This window comes from Protopterus annectens, chromosome 2.part0 (genome assembly GCF_019279795.1).
Source record: "Protopterus annectens isolate FY-2018-M chromosome 2.part0, PAN1.0, whole genome shotgun sequence".
Taxonomy (NCBI): domain Eukaryota; kingdom Metazoa; phylum Chordata; order Ceratodontiformes; family Protopteridae; genus Protopterus; species Protopterus annectens.
Window position 1 is genome coordinate 250,966,609 of NC_056728.1, and position 25,486 is coordinate 250,992,094.

The 25,486-nt window shown below is 40.9% G+C and overlaps 1 protein-coding gene across 1 annotated transcript in view; it reads right to left on the reverse strand.

Moving 5' to 3' along the window:
- The window catches only part of LOC122792730, a 1,288,351-nt gene that overhangs the window by 1,130,963 nt on the left and 131,902 nt on the right, over positions 1-25,486 (reverse strand). The window contains exons 3-4 of the mRNA XM_044060312.1: positions 24,351-24,389; positions 6,947-6,995 (exon numbers count right to left, since the gene is read on the reverse strand). Of these exons, the coding sequence (XP_043916247.1) occupies positions 6,947-6,995; positions 24,351-24,389 (88 nt within the window). The remainder of the gene's footprint in view (positions 1-6,946; positions 6,996-24,350; positions 24,390-25,486) is intronic.

Consider the following 25,486-nt stretch of genomic DNA (forward strand, 5'->3'; position numbering starts at 1 on the left):
AATAGTGCACCAAAAAAAATTACCCAACTTTTAATAATAAATTTTGAATTAAAACTGAAAAAAAATATGGAACACATTGCATTTTATTTCATTAAAATCAATTAATGACTTTGTTGCTGAGTTTTAATAGATAAATAGAGGGCCACATATTTTTTGTATGTTTGTTCAGTTTCTTTGGTAATTCTGGTGTTGGTGAGCCAGTGGCGTAGCTAGAGTTTGTGTCCCTGGGGCTGACCGAGTTTGCCACCCCACCTCACAAAATAAAACATGACACACAAAAACTGAAAATGACTGTACTCACATTCATTGTTAAAAGAGATGCCTCATCTTTGATACTGGAGTTGCAATCCACAAACTTGTTTGTTCAATTATGCAAAAGCATTTCCCCGACATACTAATGAAATATTTTCCCCAGTAACCCCTTCATTAGTTTCTATTCTGTATGCACAAGTACTAAAACAATACAATAAATTATTTTGCCCAGTGGTCACTTCAGCAGTCTGCCTATGTATGCACAAGCACTTCCCTGATTACAAAAATTAATTTCCCCAAGCAGCATCTTCATTAGTATGTCCAGGTACACGCAAGCACCAAAATTAAACATTTCCCAAAGAGACCCTTTCAATAAAATATCCAGGTACAGTAAGCACAAGCACCAAAATTAAACATCTGCCCAAGCAACCCCTTCAGTAACATTCCTAGTATGTGTACAAGCACCAAAATGAAACATTCACCCAAGCAACCCTTTCAGTAAAATACTGAGGTATGCACAAGCACCAAAATGAATCATTTGCCCAAGCGAACCCTTCATTAACATTCTTAGTATGTGTACAAGCTGTGCATCTTTCTATGCCCTCTTATGGTTAAGATAAATCAATTACTTGAGTACCTCTCCTTTATATTTGTCTTCTTGGCCTAGGGTTCCTGCTGCTATTTTCCCACATTGTTCCACATCTTGGTGTGTAATTGCGCGACCATTAAAGGGCTTTCTGCTGACCTGCTGCTACATGCGTTATGGTGTGCAGCTTAGCCAAACGGAAAGCCATCGTGGCATCACCTGACTTATTGCCAGGCCAAAAAAAAAAAACAGCTTATCGAGTGCCGCCCGGCCCTTTTGCCCTCACTAGCTATGCTACTGTGGTCAACGCTGGTGTGTTACCCAAAACATCGTGGCATGTCACAGGTTCGCCATCACTGTTCTAAAGTCTAGCCTTACTATGAATGCTAGTAAAGGGATAAAAGGTAGCAGTGACTGAATAGATAACATTTTGAACTTTTAGACCTTCACAAAAATATTTAAAAAGGAAAGTTCTAGCACAGGCCTCCAAGACCCTTTCCTCTCTGGCACCACACCACAAAAATCCTTGAATAAAACTCTTTTCCCATCTTGCCGGGACATACTTTTTCTCTTACTCCCTGCAAGAACATATTTTGAAGAACTGGAGGAAACAAGGAGACTGTTTACTGAACAAGGAGGAATCCCCTGAAAACGAGGGAAGGACTCCCAATTCCAAGAATATCATTGCTGAATTACTTTTAGAACCCAATTCCTGAATTACTTTTGGAATCCATTTGTCTGAAACAATGTGGTGCCACAAATGAAGACAAAGATTCAGAGAGCGGGAGAGATCACTGGGGTGGGAAGGGGAGGGAGCCCGACTCAGTGGGCTATCCTTCGTTTTAAGAGGCTTTGCTTTTGGGGGGGGGGGGGTCCTTGCCATTACTTTTTAAAATCTTGTTTGGAAAAACCTTGTTGCTTGAACTGCTTTTCAAAAAGGGAGCTGAGGATGAAAGGGCAATTATTTCCCTTAAAAAATTGGAAGATTTGGTTCACACCTTGAATCTACCCCCCACCCCCCAATCAATTTTTTTTAAGCACTTCAACTACATAAGAGTTGAAAAGAATTTCCATGTCCAGGGGAGAATTTAAACATCTTCATGAAGACTGAGACACAGTCAAGCAAATTTTCTCAAGACTGACCAAGATGGAGCAGATGTGAATCACAGGAATACTTTAAACCATGTTTAATTACATGGTGCAGCAGCTACTAAAGCATTCAAAGACTTTTTTTCTTTTTTTGCTTCAGGAAGACAGATATCCAATAGTTAACTTTTGTGTGTTCTCAAAATACAGATAAAAACCTTAAAATATGAGCCTGGTAGTTTAATATTCTTATTGTTAAAGTTGCAAAAGAATACACTTTCATCCCAAATCTGTCAATAGCTTTCCCATTCTTTTCACAAGGAATGGGGTTAGCAGTAGCAATGTTTTTAGCAGAAACGATTAGGGAAAAAAAAAGCACTGTATGTATGCTTTAGAGTTAGAAAATGTTTAAAAGTCTGAGGCACCATTTAAAACCCACAAGACCTCATATGGGCAGGGGTTGGCTGTCAGGGAAACTAATAATGAGAAAAACATTCTCTAAAGCAGGAAAAACAGGAAGAACAGCTGCAAACATAGGAACAACAAACTGCCATGAAACAGAATGCATCTGATGAGCAATAAGAATTTCATTCCGTTCCCACTGAAAACGGTTAGGAAAAAAAAAAGATAAGTCTTCTACAGGGAAATGTGAAGCAACACTTTCTTCAGAATCATAATCCTCAGGTGGAGAAGAAAATCCTAACGCATAACATTCTACCCCCAAACCTTGCTCTTCTAACTGAGATTCAAAATCAGAAAGAGAGGAAACTTTTACTTTTCCTCTCTAAAGATGCAGTAGGGCAGAGAAAGCCAAAGTAAGTTCTCTAAAAAAATCCTAGCAAATCTTCCCCATCCACAGAAGTAGAAACAGAAAAAGTTTCTCTCTTCTTGGTAAACTCCTTGGGAGAAAGAAAGAACCACACCCAGATACCTATTCTAGGGGTTAAGCTACATTTTTTGGCCGTATGAAGGACCTTCACCTCCTCCCCTCCCCACAGACCAACAACAGTGGATCTTCCTTGCTCACGGAAGGCATCCCTACAGCTGCAGAGGAAATGTTTATTCCCTGGTCCTTTATATAGGTACTACACCGAAAGGACTAAGGGAATAAGACGAGAGATTTGAGGGACCAGGCCAGTCTACAGGAGAGGCACCCACCTGTGGCAGAGGCACAAAAGGAGCTGGCCTGACACCGAAAGGATCCTTGGCTACTTTCTGCTGCTGCTTCTTCTTGCGAACAGAAAGAAAAGCTCTGGAGACCAGCAACTGTTTCATGGGTTCAGCTGAAAAGGAAGCACTGAAGATAGGAGGAGCAGCCTGAAAAGAGTCTTTAAAACTTTAAACAACCAGCAAGAATTTCTGATGTGAGAAAAACATTGACAGTTCCTCAAAAGCACAATATCCTGTCCCCAACACACAAAAGCTACACAAACTATAGGAAAATGTCAAAAAATAGGTATTTTACAGTTTGTTCACACAATCACTAGCATACAAAACCTCCCTTTGACAAGTAACAGTCTAAATCAGTACATTTGCTAGACAAACTAATACAACAGATTTGCTCAATAAGTTAATTTTGTGTATGTTTTTCCCCAACGGGAGATGTATCAACCCAGGCTTAAAGGATTGATAGCCGATCCAACAATTCCACAAATCCTGCCAAAGGAGGGCACTTCATCGACAAATGAGATTTTGGCACTCTCTTTTTATATGGAGTTCCTCTCAAGTTGCTGAGAGAGTGAGTGAAGGGCACTCTAATGTTGGCCAATGGCAGTGGGTGAGACCCAAATAACTTGGGCTACTGCAACAGTGGTCGAATGCTGAATATCTGCAATGCCAATAGGTCTGTCACACAGGCGGTCTGGCTAGCTTATCATAGGAAATACCAAGCCTAATGCTTATTTACACCCAGTCATTACCAACCCCCCCCCCCCCGCATTTTTACATTTTCATACCGGGCAGGGTGTCACATCATCAGTCAATATGGCCAAATCATCTAGTACTCACCCTTCAACCACATTTCCTTTTTCAAAATGTGCTACGCCAGTCAAGCCAGGGGTGAATCTGTAACCATCCATCTAGTCCTCTAGTTGCAGTATAAACAAATATAATGCATCACATCACACTGCTTAATTTGCAGTGGATGTCTATTCCAGAGATGGGGAAGGTGCTGTATAATGAATCTCTGTCTCTCTCTCTCGGTTTTAGATCACAGCGATTGTTTGATGTATGAAGACACAAGAGAGACAGGACTTCCAGGTTCTTAATGGCATGAAGACAAGGCAAAGATCATCCCTCAGGAATCTGTAGGACATTGAATAAAGGGACCATCCTTTTATTTTTTTCTGGTAGTTTAAGCCAGTGACCTTTTCAATCAGGAATCATTGGGGTCTTACTAGTTTTTTTAATATGCCTAAAGGTACTGCCTAAATGGTGCATTATATTATATTATTTACTTCTGGACAATACTCCTTTTTCTGTAAACTGTGTTAGGTAAAATACCTTCCTGACAACTACAACAACATGATGATGAAAACAAAGGGAATTATCAAATCATGTCCCAAGGAAATGTAGATTTTCAAGACGTCCCAAGGTCACCTACTTTTTCATTTTTGAATGGTGTGTTGTCTAAGCTACAAACTGGGTAGAGAGGTGTCTACTGAATGTGACAATATTGCTATTTTTTTCATTTAAGTTCAGTATGTCATCTGCACACCAAGTACTGAAAAGTGTAAACTCATGCTGGAGCACCTGGGTATCAGAGATGGACTTGAGAATGACATGGCTTAGAGTCATCAGCAAATCTCGTTAACCAGAGATCTTGGTTTGTGATCTGGAGATCCAAAAAGTAGATGCCAAACAAAAGAGGTACTCAGAGATACTCTCTGAGGAAGCGACCATGCTCTATGTGGGTCCTAGCTTTTAGTCAATTTGCTATCCATCTTACTACATAAGGATCTATTTTAAGCATGTTTACCTAGTTTATTATGTTAGCATGAAAAATGCTTTTAAAATGCTTTGGCTTGGTCGAAGCAAGCTGTTTATACAGCATGACTGTTGCAAACAGTTTGTATTACCCTTTATAAGAAGTAATCAGATTAATTGCATGGGATCCAAACTTGATAAAACTAAACTGCTGCAAAACCTGGTCTGATAACAAATTTAATATCGCAATTAAACAAGGTCAGGGATGAAATGTTCTGCAGCTTTTAAATGAGACTAGTCAAAAAGATGGGCCTGTAATTGCTGCGGTCAGTGGTGAGGTTCCCCTTGTGAAGTGGCATCACAACTGTTATGCGCCAGACTTCTGGAACAATACCTAAATTAAATGCCTGAGGTCAGTGCTTGGGAGACAAAGATTATATATTACTATGTCAAAAATAAAAATGGCAGCAGACAACAGTTGAGCCAGGAATCCAAAATGCTGGTGCTTTTGCTCATTAACACTCAACAAACATAATCACAAATAGCAAACTGTATTTCCCCTCCCCCTTATATATATTTAATCATAAAACAAAAAATACATTAATATATGTTGGATTCCTAGCTCAACTGTTTGCTGGTGTTTTTTTTTTTTTTTTTTTTTTTGAAATATCATTAGTATTTTTTATTTTTGGTCTATATATTACTATGGGGCGGGGAGGGGCACAGCATGACAAAATTATGTCTCACTTTCTTGTGGATTTTTCATTTCAGTTATTTCATTATTGCACTGACCATACTAAACAAAATCCTTCAAGTGTTTGAGGGTAGAATTTCTTTTTTTTGATTTCAATGTACAAGTTCCAAAAAACAGAAGAAAACCAAGCTGCACAACTCAGGCTGGTCACCTTAACACAGTAAAAGTCTCCTATCAATTACTGGGATAAAATACATCTTCTATAATTAAAAGATGTGATCTAAATGTTCATTATACTATTCTAAAACAAAAATCCAAAGCCAGGGAAAACTCTAAATCGTAACAGAAATGTTCTCCTTTAAAAGCAAAGTCCATTTAAGTGCAGGAACCTGTGTAATTTTTTTGTATCCAAAATTCCAAAGACTGATTAATGTTCCTAGTTATGATACCCACAGGAAGAGTGTTTTTCCAAAGAAACTGAAAACTCTATAGTCCAAACAGATCCTACAGCATTCAAAAATGTGAACATCTGAACAGTTTTGATGTATGAAGTAGAAAATAAAGTTCACATTCCAGCAAAAACTAAAACAGATATATAAAACCTAAAATGGAAGCTGCAAATTAAAAAAAATCAAAATACTGCAATACACTATAAAAATAATTCATAAGCATGGGAACCAACCATAAACTCCACTCAGAAATAAAAAAAAAAACTTGCTATCCCACATGCACCTCAACTCATATCAACTTCTATTAAGTCCGTGAAATTTTCAAAATACTTTGTTCTGCAAAATAAAATACACAGTACGACCACCTCAAAAGCTGGCTCTTTCTGAATCCAGAGTCCTACTATATTATTAATATGCTTAAGTCTAAAGTGATCTTTGCTTTTCCAACTAATTTTTAAAGTCCCAGTAATTGAAGAGAAATCATTCAAACCTGGTCTGTTAGTGGCGTCTAACCTTAACTGCTACATTGTTTCTTTATGCTCTAATAAACTTTCATAGTCAACCTATCTCACATTAAATAAAACCTTGTTGATGATTAAAAATAAAAATCTCTTAAAATTAGAGCAATCAACCGAATGCCTATACAAGGCATTTTTTTTTTTTAATATCACTAGTGTGTTCCGCTGTATGATTTTTTTAGCCTTCTTATGGTACTCCCTACACAGAAGGTTTGACACAATATACAAGTAGCAACATCACTAAACAATGACAGAACAAATAAATATGCAATTCTGAATCATTCTGTAATATTGGTAATAGTGCAAAGTATTCTTTACGCGGAAAAGGATACTTTCCCAACACTGAATAATAGAGAGATTCTGCTCCCTTATCACTTACAAATTAATACAATTTTTTAAAAGAAACTGTGGACAGTGATTACATTATTTCATATACCTGTTCAGTATTTCTTTCTTGACACTATAGTAAGTCTTCACTTCAGTAACTAAAGCAAAGCAAGAAAAATGTATTATTACCATCAGATTTCAGTGCAAGAGTTTGTGCATGCCTCAGCAGTCAAAACAATTCACTTCCTAGAAAGCAAACAACTTTAAAGAGGTTATTAAATTAACAGTCAGGATTTCTGTTCCAAAGTCTCTTAAAGATGCGACAATTAATCCTGCTGAGGACCAAAACAGTCTTGCCCAGGAATATTACATACTAGCAATAAACGGTCACTGCATTAAAATTTTGATTCCAGAAAGTATACACTCGTATGTGTATATTTACAATGTCAAAAGTCAGAAAATATGTTAACTACATCAAATACTTTGATTTCACACAGTTACTTAAAGTTATGTTGGTAGATAAAAATGTAACTGAAGTTATCAGCACAATACTTTCCCCTCTGCAGCAACCACCAAAACCCTTACTATGCATCCAAACACAAGTGGCTGTCAAAACATGCATGCATGTATACTCCACAGTCTGCAATTTTGGGGAAAACACACACACTATGCCATAACTTAGCAGTGTAGGTAAACAGAACAGACCAGTTCAAAAGCTGCAGTGTTGCTCAACTGTGAACATCAATCTAACACAATTTTATGCAAGACCAACCGGCTGACAAAAGTGTAACTCACAAAAAAAAAAGTCACTGTGCGTATACATTTAGTCATTTATATAAATACGTGTGTGTGTGTGTGTGTATATAAATAATATACTACACAATGGAAGGATTACAGCAGCTGAGATTACGTCTTATCAAAAACGCAGTTTATTATATACAAACAAAATTAAATACAGATTCTTCACCTTTAACTCAATTGGGAAATGGTGATTGGTAAGTTTTTCTGGATTCCTCTGTCAGGAAAAAAATTTCCATTTTCTCATCAAGGTTTTCTTTTACTGAGATTGCCTCCCCAGAACTGCGAACTGCTATTCTACACACCAAGTTCCCTAGAACTGCGAACTGCTATTCTACACACCAAGTTCCCTTTCACTAAGGGCAAATGCTCTCTTGGCTGGTTTTCTTTCAGCCCTCCTTTTTATATTACATTTGCCAGCTCATTAAGTAAACCTGCTTTCGCTATTACAGTCAGATATCTTGCCGTTCTTAAAAACTGAGACAATGTAACAGAAACACTTCTTCTTTCGGCTTTTCCTGGTTAGGGGTCGCCACAGCGGATCACCTGTCCGCTCATGATTGGCAGTGGAGTTTTACATTGTCGAGTTGCCAGCCCGGCACCCAACCTTCCATGGAAGGCACACACACACTCCTAGGGCCAGTTTAGAGTATCCAATCCACCTACAGCATGTCTTTGGGATGTGGGAGAAAACCGGAGCACCCAGAGGAAACCCACGCGACCACAGGGAGGACATGCAGACTCCACACAGAAGGCACCCCAGCCAAGGATCAAACCGGAGAACCTCTTGCTGTGAGGCGGCAACGCTAACCGTTGCACCACCGTGGCCGAACATAACAGAAACACTAATCATTTAAATAAACATCAATCTATGTGCAATAAACTCAAACACTGGGATACAGATTTTTTTAAAAATAAATTCTGTATAACACTCCCATATAAATTACACACATACACCCCTTTTTTTTTTTTTTTTTTTTTTTTTTTAGGTCACTTGTACTCTTCCAAATCGTGAGAACCACTGTTCTACTCTACAAGAGAAGTTCCCCAGCTTGAATCTATCAGATACATGCCTAATGGAAGGGCTGTCTGACCAAGGCAGGCCATACACATTGTGGTGCATTCAATCACGCAGTACAGTGCTTCACTTTTGAATGGCTGAGGTGCATTTAAGGCAGCTGACAGTCTTGACCCCTGCAACAACATTTCTACTAGTTTCTCCATCCCATGCAATGGGCTACTGGCAACTTTTACAATGGTGCTCCGCCTCTTATAAATCACCACAGCAGCTGTTTGTTCCCCCAGGTATTGGGACAGTCTCTTGGGTGTTGCTGAACTCAGTGCGTGACCCTCCTATTACAACTACTTTAAACCACTCCCTTACTGCTTTCTATATAGCCTTTCTTTTAGGCACTAGGATTCTGCAGAGTTTTAAATAAGAAGCTATGTACTTACAATAACGTTCCATGTCTATAGTCCATCTTACCGGATGGGTTCGGAGCCAATCTTCGGCTCCGACTCGGCTGATACTAAAGCTCGAGAGCTTTTACTGGCTTTAGGCTATCCCCTATCCCATGGTGCACCACAGCAATTCCTCACATCTTGTTTGCAAGAAAGTAACTAAATACATAATAGTAATTATACTATCAATAACTATGTACATACAAACAAAAGGACTTTGTTTCCCTATTCATGCTATGTGGACAGACAACTATAACAAGGTCAGACAACATAATGGATAGTTCACCAGTTCCTCCAGGATACATGAAGGGGGGAGGAGGGTGGGATGCAAGAATGTAAGTGAGATGGACTACAAACATGGAACGTTATGGGTAAGTACATAACTTCTTAATGTTATGTAGTCCTACCTCGCCGTAATTCTTGCTGGATGGGACAGTGTCCCCAGCACCTTTATCCCGGGTGCCTCAAGCAAAGAGACTCCAGCACAGTGGACCCAAAGGATGACCTGTCCTGGGAGGCCAAATCGTAATGAGTGACAAAGGTATGAGGTCTTGCCCAAGTAGCTGCTGCACAAATGGTATCAATTGGGAGTTTTGATTTGAAGGCATATGAAGTTGATACTGCTCTAGTTGAATGACCTTTTACTTTAGCAGGTAGTTTCCCCAACATTTCTGTAAGCAAATGAGATGCAGTCTGAAAGCCATTTAGACAGAGTCACCTTGGAAACGGGCAAGCCTTTAGTTTTTCTCTGAGAAGAAAACAATTGATCCTATTTCCTAAAATCTTTAGCCCTGTGCAGGTAAAATTGGAGAAATCTATGGACATTTAATTGATGTAATCTGTATTTTGACTTATTACTGCAATTGGGGAAGAATACTGGTAATTCAATAGTTGTGTTTAGACTGTGTTCTGAGCATACCTTAGGGAGGAGGAAAGAAGGATTAGTTCTTAGGGAGACTCTATCCTTATGGAATACAATATATGGAGGTCGAATGGTCAGAGCTTGCAATTCTGAAACCCTCCTAGCAGATGTTATAGCTACTAAGAACAATGTCTTCCAATACAACAATTTCAAGTCGGATGAAAAAGACGGTTCGAATGGCAGAGAAATCAATGATGTCAGAACTAAATTTAAGTCCCAGGGTTATGGAAGTTGCCTGATTGGAGGTCTGAGAAGGACTCCTCCTTTCAAAAAGGTTTTACATAAAGAGTGGGACATAACAGGATTTCCCATGTTCCAAAATGATAATTTGAGATGGCAGCCAACTGGACTCTAATGGTAGCAGCTGCAGCTCCTTCTTGAAAAATAGATGCAAGGAAAGACAGGATAGACTCTATGGGGGCTAAGTAGGGATCTATGCCTTGTTTAGCTGCCCAAATGGAAAACCTTTTCCATTTGCTGGAATATAATTTCCTGGTGGAAGGTTTGTGGGAAGAAATGAGGCTGTGTTTAACAGTAGGAGAAAGGGATATACACACCTGGCTATTCTTGGAACTGGAGCAGCCATGCTGTCAATTTCAGGGTTTGGATGGTAGGATGGAACTGTCCCGAATGATGAATAAGAAGGTCTGAGGATAGTTCCAGAATCCATGGTTCCTCCAAGAGATAGGGCCACAGGAAGGGGAACCAGACTTGGCGAGGCCAGTAAGGAGCAATGAGGATCAGGTACTCTTCAACAGTTTTGCTTTTTGAATCACTTTGGGTATGACAGGAAAGGGTGGAAAAGCATAAAGAAGTCCCGGAGGCCAACTGTGGACCAGAGCATCCCTGGGTGACATCCCAGGATGGGGAATGAGGGCAAAGTAGTTGCTGCATTTGGCGTTCATGTACGTGGTGAACAGGTTGCAGCAAGGGTGGCCCCATTTACGGAAAATCCTTTCTGCAACTACTGTTTTCAGGCACCACTCATGAGGCATCAGAATTGCCCAACTCAGTTTGTCTGCCATCACACTGGACTTCCCCAGAATGTGCGTTGCTATCAGAAAACGGAGAGAGTCCATTGCCCATTTCCATACTCTTTGTGCCTCTCAACAACGTGGGTAAGACTTGGTTCCCCCTTGCTTGTTTATATAATCGCACTACAGACATGTTGTCTGACTGAATCGCAATTGTCCCAGTGGGAAGAGAACTGTGGAATGCTTACAACGCTTATAGCACTGCTCTCATCTCCAGAACATTTATATGCAAGTGGTTCTCGTGATCCTGCCAGATACCTTGGACCATCATTTCCAGATAATGCCCTCCCCACCCTATCTGGGAAGCATCAGTGGTCAAGACTGCATTTTGTTGAGGTAGAACAAGGGGACGACTTAGATAAAGCTGATCTGTATGTAACCACCATGTTAGATCCTTCTTGCAGGAGTTTGTAATGCATATTTGGTGGGACAAGGGTAGATCCTGCATTGACACCTGGGCAAATAGTAGCCACTGAAGTACTTATGTGCAGATGGGCTAGGGGAGCTAAAAGAATGGTGGATGCCATAGTCCCTAGAACTTGAAGAACTATCCTGGTCTGTACTTTGTCTTTGGTCAGCAAGAATCTGACTTGGTTGTGCAACGATTCTATCCTTTAGGTTGTCAGTTTTGCTGTCATGGTAGTTGAGTCCATGTCTGAGCCTAAGAAGACAATGCGCTGCGATGGAGAGGAGGTGGATTTTTTGGGATTTACTGTAATTCCTAATCTGACGCACAAGGATAGAGTCTCGTCCCTGGCTTGGATTAGTTGGTGCTTGGTGGTAGCAGTGAGGAGCCAGTCGTCCAAGTACGGAAACACTTGGAATCCCTAATGTCTCAGGTGAGCCGTGACCACTGCCATACATTTGGTGAACACTCTGGGGGCTCTAGTGAGGCCAAAGGGCAGTGCTCGAAATTGAAAATGACTGGCTCCCAGCCAAAAGTGCAGATGTCTTCTGGAGCACCTGTCCATTTTGATATGGTAGTGCACGTCCTGAAGCTCTATGGAGCACATCCCATTGTCTTTTCCGATAAATAAAAAAATTGACTGCACAGTGATCATATGGAACTTCGATAGTTTTAAAGACTTGCTTAGTTTGCTGAGATCTAGAATTGATCTCCACTCCCCAGTTTTTTTTGGAACTAAAAAGAATCGTAAGTTCCAGATCTTATTTGCTCTGTGCGGACATCTTGGATGACTTTTTTGAAGCAACAAGATGACCTCTGATGCTGCACAGTCTATTTGATTGGGTGGCACATCTGGTAAAGACCGATTTGCAGGGGGATCGGAAACAAAGGGAATGAGGTAACCTCTGGAAATATTTTGTACCCATCGATCTTGGGAAATTTGTAACCAGGCACTTGGGTACAGTGAGAGATGACCTCCAGAGACGGACAGTCAGGCAACTCCTCACGGGCAATGAAAGGGTCGATCAGAGAAAGTATCTCCATCACCCTGGTGTTGTGGACCCCCTCTGCTGCGAGCGTGGCACCTTCCATTATAACCTTCCCCTCTGCCTGTAGGGGAGGGTTGACCCTGTGCTTGAGGGAAACCTTTTTGGGATATATACGGAACCACATTTTCCCTCCTGTTTGACCCTTGGGATAGGGTCTAGAAGGAAGGGAGAAACGGACTCCGACAGCAGATAAGGTTTTCCCTTCCTGCTCGTACCTAGTCAAAGTCTCTTACCTGAGGTCCAAAAAGAATTAAACCATCAAAGGGACGTTGGTAAAGGAAGACGAAGGATTCCGTAAAATTGCATGAACACATCCAGGAATGTCTCCTAAGACAGATCCCTGCTGCGGCTGCCCTGCTCGCTCAGTCAGCTGCATAGGAAATCAGCCTCATGGAGGAGTTAGTAATGGAGGTAAGGGTGTAGAGCTGCGCAGATACCTTGTCAGCAGATCCCGAAGCTACTAAACCCTGAAGGTTATCTCCCAACTCCTTTAGGAGATGGCTTTAAAGCTTAGTAAAATGGGACAGGTAATTCAGTGATCGTAAGGTAAAGGCTGCTGAAGAAAAGGTACTCTTTCCATACCTATCCTCGTCCTAGACTCTTTAGGAGGATGGATATTAAAGGATGTCTCCAATAACTCCTTCTTTGTGGCTGCTGCTACCACTATAGCATCCACAGGTACTCCCTTGGTAAGAAAAGATTTTTCTTCTGGAACAGTGATAAATTTGTTTGGCCTCCTCGGGACAGGCTCCACTGTGTCTGGAGAGGTCGAAGCTTTCCAAGATATGACCACTAACAGTTGGTCATATGGCAGTGTCACCCAGGAGGTGGAAGGTCAGGAACCAAAAGCCTCAAGGTGCACTGATTCGTCCTCAGTAAGGTTAGAGGTCTTCCAATCACCCCTCTAAGGATTTCAAGGATGTCCGCAAGAGAGACATCCTCAGACGGGGATCTTGGGGACCCTTCTGACTCATCCAAATCAGTGTCAGAAGTGACGGACTCAGGTGAGTCTATGTGTTTCCTCTTACAAAATCTCTTCCGAGGGACCTCCTCCAATGGGGGCTCCTTGGGGCTCTGCTTCCCTACGCTTAGGGGCAGGAGGGGGAGAAGAGGCTGCTGCTAGAGGGAGATCGGGTCCAATGGCAGGGCTTTAGCACTAGACAAAGCTTTCTCTATCGCCTCGAAAGCCTTATCACCCTGCTCCAAAGAAGACCCCTGCTCCGTGGAAACAGAAGGTAGACTCCGAGCAGGAGGGCCAGGTTCCGAAGCGGACTTGGGAGCCGAGCTCACACAAGCCAAAGTACCGAGAAGTGGGGTCGGTTCCACAAAAAACAAGGTGACTATCCCTCTCAGAGTCGACCTGAGACTGTTGGCTCCTAGACCCCTAGGCTCCAGACTGAGCCGATGAGGTTAGGGTTATTGGTTCTGAGGAAGCAGGAAGAATTCTTGGAACCGAAGGTTCCAGCACTAAAGAACCCGAAACATTAGACTCAGAGAGCGAAGCAGTTGGAGGAGGAACAGTAGACTGAAGATGGGTTGGCTCCAAAGCTTTTGGGTACAGAGGAGCTAAAATTTTTGCCAGCACCATCTACAGCCTCATCAGAAAGTGTCCTGGAGGAACGGGTGGAGATAGATGGTGATGATCTTTCCAAAATCGGAGAGTGTCTCGACACAAGAAACAGACTGCACAGAGAATGAAGCAGAATCGGAGCCAGAACTCTTCAGCTCCGTCACTTTTGATTTCTTTTTCGGTTCCGAAGCAAGAAGCGATGGCAGATTTCCTTTTATGACTTTTAGGAACTGTCTTGACCTTGTCCCAGCTGTTCTTGGAAGGAACTAGTCATAAGGCCCCTTATCTATAAGTTTTCTTTTCCTTTCATTAAGAACCCTGGTGCCGAAAGCATGACAGAAGGTACAGGGTTCTTGCAAATGAGCCTCTCTCCAAGACAGTACACACAACTGGTGTGACTGTCAGTCAATGACATTTTTTTTGAGAACATTCATCAGATTTTTTAAAGCCAGAAGGGCGGTGTTTTTTGTGTTCTCTGTCTTTATCCTTTGACATGTTTCTTTTAAGAAAAAACAAATACAACAAAACCCAATAGTACAACTATAAGAAAAGATAAATAGTTTTTTTTTTTTGTTTTTTTTTTTTAATATATAGAAGGAGAAAAAGCTAGCACACAGAGAGGAAAAGCCCTCTAATTTAAACAGGCAATTATGGCCCACTAAAACGGGCCGTACAATCCTTAAGAAAGGGGACTGGGGTAGCAAACACTCCACTCGGATAATAAAAGGGAAAAAACTATTGAAGAAACAATGAAGAGATATAGTCAAAATATCAACAATATTTCACTTAGCCAATGAGCCAGTAAGAAGACAAACTCGAAGCTTTCGCTTGCCGTGGTGCACCATGGGATAGGGTATAGCCTCGAACCTATAAAAACTCTCAAACTTTCTTATCGGCCAAGTCTGAGCAGGATCGGCTCCAAACCCATCCAGCAAGAATTATGGCGAGATAGGACTACATAACATCTAACCTTTTCCCCTAGAATTATATTCCAAAGACATGCATCTGGAGCATTTCTCCCCGGGCCTCCGCTGAAAACAGGCTCTGTGGAACCTAGTCGGACATTCCCGGTCAACAAATGTTAAATAAAATAAAAATAAATAAAATCTTACCACCATTCAGACTCTGATTTTGTGCTGTGAGGCAGTTCTGAAAACACTTTACTTCCTAAATGAAACTTCCTTACTGCTTATTTTTGTGGCTTGGATAGTGTATCATTTACCTGAACTGCAGGCACAATTGTCAAACTTCTTTCTAAACCAAACTAAGATGTGATATCTGCTTGACTTACAAAGTCATGCCTGACCCAGCACTGTTAGAAATGCTACATCTAAAGAAATCCAAATCCCACCACACCACACATTCCAGAGACCTCAACCTCATTACCACAACAGAGCATGCTGGAGGGACAGGTTCATAACCCAGAGACTGCCCATGCTCTGGAATGGACTTCCCATACATGTCAAGCAGAGCACCTCACTGGCCCTCTTCAAGAGGGATCTTGATGAGTGGATGGGAAATAAAGTTCACCCCGGGAATAACTGCAGTGGCTCAACTTAATAGAGGCACTGGGAACTAACAGCGGGCGGCACGATGCCAGGGCACTTCTATGGGTCAGGCTTGTAAAGGCTCCAGGGAAATTAGTCTAGTACACACATATGAACCATAATACCCAGTCTCCTGCTAAGCATAGCTGCATTCAATGGTTTCAGAGCAGTGATATAGTATCTCTTCTGTTTGTCTAACTCTGCAGTTTACCTCATTCTCTTTTTTTCTATTTCAAATGGATCCTACCAGTTTGCCAACATTTTGTTTTCCACAGAGGGAACAAGAACTAAGGCCCGGTTTCCAGTTTTAAAACCTTGGTACTTGAGCTTCTGTTTATACACCTTTTGTTCAGCATTTAAACTCCCTCCATCTTGGAGACTACCCCTGTCTCCCTGAAACTAAATCTTCTCTGGTCCTCTGGTAACACAGCCAGCACTTCCAACTGCTAAAATATTTCGGCTCTACATTTAGCTAAAACAGATATACTCTTTGCAATGAAGTTACTTACTTCAGGTTTAATGTATACAAGGGCACAATATATTTTCCTTACTACTACCCCAAATAGAATTCTTCCACGTAGAAAGATGTACACATATTCTGAATTTTCTACAGCAAATCTAAAGTCATGTAATATGTTAAATGTTTATAAGCAATATCCATCTACTCCTAGGCATGACTCAAGTGGATGTCTTTTGGTAACAATGATGCTTTACCAAGCTTGAACTCTTCCCTTTACTTCCATAATGTATGGCATTTGCAACTTTTATACAGTGTATTGAACAAAAGCTAAACATTTATCTATAAATCTATAACCAAGCATGAGAAACTCTTACATCTTAATAACCTCAGTATAATTGGCTTAGTCCTTAGAAAGGGTTATAGTAAGAATAAAGAGGAGGGGGTATACTGAACTAGATGGATATGGATCATGAAGATCTAATGTTAAAGTAAGCAAACGACTTTTCTATCTTACATGATCCAGTCAGTTCAAAAAAGTAGAACAGTCCCCAGTCAACAGTTTTAGGTAGATTTGTTAAAGAATACTCCCAGACAATGATGGCCTTAAATGAAAACCTACATCAGATAAAGACCAGCTTCTTCCAAGTCTTCTGTTATTTCCCTTCCCTGTCTTTTCTCAGTTTGGAAAAATCTGCCCCTTCCTTACTTCATCCTGCTGTACAAAAAAAGACCTTGAGGTGGATTCAATAAAGCCTACATGATGCGCTAAGACTGTGCGCATGTCACTGCACAAGATGAGGGCATGGAAGCGCATTGTTTTGTAGTGGCTCTACACGGCATGTAGAGCTGCACAAACAGTGCACACTGTGGCATGCAAATTACAGCATAAGCAGCTGAATTATATCCAAGATGGAGAGCTATTCAACCAGCTATAATGCAATTGTGCAGACTCGGTGCAAGTGTTGCATGCAAATTTTAAAAACTACTGGAATACAGCCACAGAAACTACTCTACATGGAAACAATGTTATGGGGCTGCTGTTGCTCTTATATATGTGTATGTGCAACAGGCCCAAGTCTATGCTGCTGCTAAGAGACCTCGGCCAATAAAGAAAAGGATGTTTCAACCCAGTTTAACTTTTCAGAGTCTGCATGAGCTAGAAATTGTAGGGGTCTATATTATATGTTCAAAGTTTCAAAACTTCAAACCTCATATAATCGAACTTATAATAAAATATAAAAAAAAAAAAACTTACCTGAAAGCTATGAGTAGGAGATCAAGCCCCCCTGCACTCCCAGCTACTTAAATATACCAACTCAGATCACAATACAGTGAAGTAAAGGGAAATATTCCCTAAAGAGATCTCACTTCACTGAAGTATAATCTGGGAGTTGGTATATTTAAGTAGCAGGGGTGCAGGGTGGCTTGCCCCCCCCCACTCACAGCGTTCAAGTAGGTTTCTTTTCTTTTTATTTTTTTTTTATTACATGCTCGAAGTTTTAAAACTTTGCTCATATAAGTTCGATTATACAAGGTTCTAAATTTTGAAGCTTCGAACATGCAATATAGACCCAACTGTAGAGCACTACAGGGTGGATAGAGACACAACAAGAACAATGCAACCTCTGTCATCCTCAACTGACAGCAAGGGCAAGCAGAGGGTAGCCAATATCTGTGGAGACTAAAGTACGTGTAGCAGTTAGAATATCAGCTACAGAAACCTTCCACAGACCAACAGGGGATATGCTAGGGGTGTCACAGGCATCAGCATCCAGGATTCTACATCAGTTCCTGAATGCTCTGCTACAAAATGCCATTGACTACATATATTTTCCGCATACACCTGAGGACAGAGCTACAACTATGCAGGATTTCTACCCTGCAGCACACTTTCCTGAAGTCTTGGGTGCCATACACTGCACACACATTGAAATCAAAGCACCACCCGTGGAACAGAGAAGGGTGTATATAAACAGAAAGGGCTTCCACTCCATTAACTGCCAGGTCATGTATAGCACCAAGGGAATCATCTTGAATGTGTGTACTGGCAACCCAGGAAGTTACCATGACTCCCTTATCTGGCACAACTCTCAACTGTATCAGAGTTTTTGTAGGTGGGATATCCCACAAGGTCATTTTTACTGGAGGATGCACTTAAGCCGTGGATGATTATGCCCATCAGAAATGCACACCCACCCAACTGAAGAATGCTATAATGAGGCAAACACTCAAGAAATATCATAGAGCATGTGTTTGAACTGCTGAAGTCACAGTTCTGGTGCCTAGATACACCATGGGAAGCTCTGCAGTACAATCCTAGTAGTTGTGCTGACATTTTCATGGTCTGTGCTATCCTTCACAATATTTTCCTGAGAAAACAACTTCAGCAGGATCAGCAAGGGGAAGGGGCATACATTCCACCACCAATGGCAAGGTCACCATAGTCACACACATGTGAAGAGTCGGAGGGGAGGGACCACCAGCCACTGTGGGTGTAGGTAGACATAGGCTTGCACAATATGCCTTCGCCCTGGCCAAAAGGCATTGGACAGCATACATGCTCACCATCTATGGGGTGAGACTGTCAACCTATGCACATACATACAGCAAAATGGATGCCAGGCAACGCTCAAAACCTTTACTTTCCCTTGAAATGGCTGTGTACTACTAGCATCACACAGAGTCAGCTCCAAATTAAAACACTTGTAACTGCTAAACTATCAAGGTAAATGCTGAACCTGGAATATAAAAATAAGTGGCTAAGAATACAAATGAATGGGACAGCCTTGCATGTTACTTGATAATGTAACTAAGTTAGTGGGCTATTTTTACAGCAATAATATCAATATGTCACAGCAATGACTTATGTCAATAGATGTGTACACTATCACCTAAAAGACCTCATGCATCAAAGATACACACATTACAAAAACATGTAAGAAAGCAGTACAATTTTAAAAAGAGCATCACAAACATGTATACAATAAATACTCAATCACTTATGCACTCCGGCCATCAGAAAAAAGACTTGTGTATCTCTGAATCCAAGAGAGACAAACAAAGGATATGGCACAGTTATTTGCACAGGGTGCTGTTTGACGGGGCAGGAGGCCAAGGCTGACACACAAGGTACTGAGTGTGTGGCTCATTCCCTCCAGTACAGCTCTTTTGATTGTGCACCTTTAACACCTAGTGGGCGTGGCTTGAGCCTTTAAAAAATAAAGTTATCACCTTACAATTCTAACAAATACTCATTGACATAGGTCAAATATCAATACAATTGTGTTTGCCATCATGTATGTTTCAAGATAAAATATTCTGATACCTTGTACAGGGCATGGTTTTGGAAATATTAATGCAAATATGAACAAGCAATATTTGATGCCTAGAGGAGCAATAGGAGGTAACTGCAGATGCACCTGGAGGCATCACTCGGATGTAATGAGTTCAGGCAGGCATAAATTTGGATACAGTATCAAACAATCATGAGCTGTAAGTCTCACAAATGACCCATGTAACGTGTGTGTGTGTGTCTGGGCAGTCAAGTTGAAACATGCATCAGTGCTTGCAAGAATAGAGTCAAGCTCTGTGCTAGCTCTACATCCCGGTATGTCGGGTAGATGCAAGTCATGCAAGGTAGAGGTAACAGTTCATTGTCATCACCCCTGACCGTGAGAACTGGCTCTGCCAAAAGTTGCACTGGCACATCCATGCCCATGGTCAAATGTGCTGCTGCCACCTGAACATGACCAACGTCTGGTGGATGAGCTCTCCTGACGAGTATGCCCAGGACTATGACCCCATGGCCTATCATGTCTGGGTGTGGACACCTCAATCACTGACGGAGCATTGGAAGTAGTGCTACTACGGGAGTGTGATCAGGAAAGCCAAGGTGGCCCTCAGATAATGCTGCTGACCTATGTCCATATGGATGCTGTCCCCCTCCCAGCAGACTTTCCATCACAGAATCTGCCCATTCCATCGTGTCATTCATTTGATCCACTGAATCAGCCACATGGCAGATGCAGTCATGCATGCCAGCCTGTGCCACATCTAAAACCTTAAGCATGTTCTCAGATTCTCAGAGGCCATAGTGGAACATGCCTCTGCCTCCATGATGGCCCTAAACATACACTGAATGGCACATAAAAGATACACCAGGATCAGATGCAGAGTGGTCAGTAGGCTTCCTATGAGCACCCCTAACAACCCACCTGCGTGACACCTCACCTACACTCTGGCTATGGCCGTAGTCAACTGGCACTGAAGCCACAGTAACCACACTACCCTGATCAAGTGAGTCACCCTCCACCTGTCCAGTATCTGAGGGGGTCAGTGGAATAGGTATGTGTATGTGGAATAGGTATGACTGCCCAAGGCAAATGCAGGGGATAGTTGAATGTCAACCTCAATGTCAAGTTCAACCTCTTCCCCCCCCCCCCCCCAATTGTGCCTCTCTGATTCTGCTGATACTCTGACATCAGGTGGTAAGAGTACTACACTTCGACTGTCAGGATCACCTGTGATAAGCAACAAACATATGAAAGAAATTAACACCTACGCTAAATATTTAACACAATTTATTAGATTTTGGAAGACTTCCTATCCTGGACAAACCACAATATAGCCAATGAAACTATCATTCTTGGGGACACAAATATTAACTGGCAAAACGTAATCTCCAACTCCTCTGTGAATAGTATAAACTTGCACAGGTTTACACAGCTCATCACCTATGCATACTTTATCTAAACAACCACAGTCAACCTTAGACTGCATCTTTGTATCTCACCCTCATAAATACTACTGGAACCCTCCGTAACACCTTAACTGACCACCTACCAGCTTTCACCCATAGAACCCATATTCAAATACCCAAAACACACTCCTATCTTTGCCAACTTCAGCCAAAACATATTCATAAATACCACAAAAGCTCAGAATTGGACCCCAGTAAAAACATTACCTCTGGAAGAGGCTGTAAATTATTTCAACAAGGTCTTTCTCTCTACACTTAATAGCCTAGTCCCCAACTGCACCAAAAGAACAAAAGTTAGCCATGCCCCCTGGCTAACAAAACACACTAAACAAGCTCTTCTTTCCAGAGACCGAGCCTGGAAAGAATGGCGGAAAAACAGAAACCCACAAAATGAACTTAATTACACGCAACTTCGTAATAAAGCCAAAAAATTAGTCAAACAAGACAAGAAAAATTATTTCTCTCAACAATTATCCAGCCAAAAACAAAAAACACCCCAAAAAAAGTTCTGGAAATCGGTTTCCATCTTCCTTAATCCTGGAATCTTGCACAACCTAATGCCTTCTCCTGACAAAAACCCTCAACAAATTGCCCATATGTTTAACTTCCACTTAATCAATACCATTCTAAAACTTATCAATGACTCATTTCCTAAAACCAACCTTAACTCCAATAATCTACTGGACACTCCAAATCTCACTCAAGAAAGCCCCTCTCTTTTTTCCCCACACCAGTGAAGCCTGTAATAATATCCTATTAACTCCTACATTCTCCCTAGTTTATAAACTTCTAAGCAAACTAAGACCACGTTCCCTCTCTGGTGATAATCTTCCATCTGAATATCTAAAACTTGCAACTGACGCAACAGCCTACCCTGTCAGTATTCTAATTAACCAATCCATTTCAGAAGCTAATGTCCCTCAACTCTGGAAAAAGATCCATTATCACTCCATAACACAAAGGTGGTAATGCCAATGATCTTTCAAACTACCGGCCTATATCCATACTCTCATCACTATCTAAAATCTTAGAAATTGTACACATGTCCAGATTCTAAAGCATCTTTCTGACAATAACCTCCGTGCTCCCGCCAAACATGGATTTCATCTGGCACACAGTACTATTACAGTCCTACTCTCATTCACGGATACTGTGAACAAAGCTATTGATGCTGGTCTATTAACTACAGTAATCTTATTAGACCTATCCAAAGCTTTCAGTACAGTATCACACACTAAACTGCTACAGCAACTAGAAAAACTAGGATGCTCCCCAAATTCTTTAACATGGTTTTCCATCTACATAAACAGAAAATCTGTCAGATGACAAAATAAACAATCTGACTATCTGGTCAATAACACAGGAGTTCCCAAAGTATCTATTCTGGGGTCTCTGCTTTTTAATATTTTTATTAATAATCTTTACAAAGCATCCCAAAGTACATTCATCCAATATACCAATGATTCCACTTTCATCTCCTCTTCTAGCAACTTCTCTGATCTCCTTAGCATAACACAAAATACTTTTACTTCTATAGAAACCTGGCTAAACGACACACAACTATTACTGCACCCAAAAAAATCTAAGCTCTTGTTATTCAACAAAGCTGCCATCTTTGGATTTTAAAATGTGCTCACAAAACAACACAGAAATTAAACTGGTGAAGGCAGGAAAATTATTGGCATAACTACTGATGACAAACTCACTTTCGAGCAACATATTCTCAATACAATTAAAAAAAAAAAAAAAAACACTTCAAAACATGCCAAACTTTACAGACATACACTATTAGGATAAACCAACCAAAATAAAACTTGCAAACACTCTACTGATCCCCGTCCTGATAGAGTCTCATTTTTACCAACCTTCAGACATCTCTTAGCAATAAATTGTAATTAGGTTGCAATAAAATAGCAAAATTTGCCTTTGGAATGCCAAACCGCACACACCATTGCGAGGCCATTTCAGAACTGAATTGGTTTGAATTTCCCCATTACCTATATTATACCTAACTTACTCTTGCCCACAAACTGATATACAAGCTCAATAACTGCCCTGCACTTCAGTCTATCCTACAATCATATATCCAGACAAAAGAGCTAGACAAAGCCTATATTCCTATACCATTGCCAGATTATGGAATGCCCTGCCTTCCTCAATCACTCAACTAGACTCATTAAAAACTTACAAATCTGCACTAAAATGCCACTGCCTCAACAATCATATCTGTTCCTGTGTGCAAAACTCTATGATTCCATAAATAAAATGTAATTATACCATGACCCCCCCCCCCAAAACGTGCACGCTGATTGGCCAGCGTGCACATTGTAAATCGAGTTATACTAATGGAAAAAGGTCCGGTCGCCCGGACTTTTTTCCATGAGTATAACTCTACTTTTAAAACACTGTCTCACTATGTTCAATGGGTTTAACATAGCGAGACAGCTTTAAAATAAGCAACGGAGATCTCCGTTGCTTATTTTAAAGCTGTCTCGCTATGCTAAACCCATTTAACATAGCGTGACAGGTTTTAAAAAGCAACGGAGAAAGCAAGATCTCCGTTGCTTTTATTCGCTATGTTAAATGGGTTTAACATGGCGAGACAGTTAAAATAAGCAACGGACATCTCCGTTGCTTATTTTAAAGCTGTCTCGCTATGTTAAACCCATTTAACATAGTGAAACAGTAAAAAAAGAAAGCAACGGAGATCTTGCTTTCTCCGTTGCTTTTGCCCACAGCTCTGATGTACTGCGCGCAGTACATCAGAACTGCCGCGGATGCCAGACATCTGCGGAAGGGCTGTAAACAGGCATTATACTATGCCATTATTTAAGTAATAGTTTCTTTTCTTAAATAATGTCATGGTATAATAGCAATAACCCACTTCTGGGTGTGGGTAATGCTGTATTTACCCACGGTTGGCTTTGTTTGGTCCCTCGGGCGCAAACCACGCCATCCGTGGGTAAATCCAGCATTACCCACACCCAGGCGTGGGTTATTGCTATATTAGCCACTCTCTCTCCTTTCCTCCACTATGCAACTATTCTCAACCTTCCTAAGAAATTTTCTTTATCAACTAACTTATTCTCTCTTTTTATTTATAGGCAGTGTCTAGAACTAACCAAGTATTTAACAACCATTTACCTGAGGCAAACTACAATCTTTACTTAAGGCTTTTTATTCTTACAGTACTATACATTATATAATAGCAGCCAATGTTATTTTTTTTTTACAAAGCCGATGTTAATTGTCTATTTTACATTTAAAATTACTGTGTATAAAAACGTTTTGTGGAGCTTTTTTCCCCCCGGGCTTCCACTGAAAATGGGTTTCTGACCCAGTGGACTTTCCCAGTCAACAAATGTCAAATAAACTAACAATGGTCACACTTTTATCACAGATGGTAAACAGTACACACAACTCATTACACCCACCTCACACATACGGATAAAATGTATACATCTCACAAATTTTCATCAATAAATGGGAGAAAAATGTTTTCCTTACCATGTACAGACGACGCCACACTTGGTACGGAGGATGGTCCTGGAAGAAATGAAGCAAGGTAAGGATGCAACTGCAACAACAAATGGGGACACTGACTACACAATTTTTGCCTATACGTCCATTAACAATAATTTAATTGCAACTAGGCTATCACGTCCACCAAAAGCCCACATGTAATGAAGACTGCGTCATCAAGTCTTTTATCAACAGAATCATCAAGAAAACATGCAAGTGTTTTTTCTATATTTTACTATACAAATAAATCTTACGACCTGACATATGTAAGCTTACCTGGAACCTCCTTCTGGAACATCCTTGCCCTTCCAAAAGCACCAGCACTGACATCAATCACATGTTGGTGTGCAGTTTCCACAGAGTCCTCTGGATCTCTGACAGTGGACAGGAGCTCTTCATTTGGTGTCAGTGGTGGCTCTACTGCAGCCCCCCCGCCCCCCGTAACCAGTTGTTCACAGGCCACTGCAGCTATCTGGTTCCAAATCCGCATTCTGTCAGCTATATCCCCACGTCCTCTCTGAAGCAGAAAGGCACCATGGTGCCTGAACACCTGCACTATAATGTAATTTTCATAGTCACTGAAAAGGGGCTTATGTGGATTTGTACACTTGGGTGCCATAATCCTATGGTACATAAAGAAGGATACAACATATAAATCACATAATTAAATTCCTGCTCATACACACGTATATATTTCCAACATTAAGCACTGGAGACACATTTCAGTTATTAAAATTGAAGGTTATGTGGGTTGTACCATATCACACTCCCACACAAAAGAATCTTTGGTCGAAAAGAAGGAATACCACTTTAGTAATGTATTGTTTACCACAGAAACAACAGGATGACTATACAATGTCAACAGCAAACCTCTTTAAATACAAAGGCAACACAAATGGTACTCGTCTCCCCATCCCCAAACAGGCACATGAAAAGTTTATACAAACCAAGGAATACCTTATAATTCAATTGTTATATATGCTTTCAGCACAATTCTCACAAAATATGTACACAGTTTTAACAGAAAAGTCAATTTTATACGATTGACAGGTCACCTCTCACTGTGCCCAGCACTCCCCCGGAGGTGTTTATGGGTCATCTTAGAAGCACAACACCCCTGT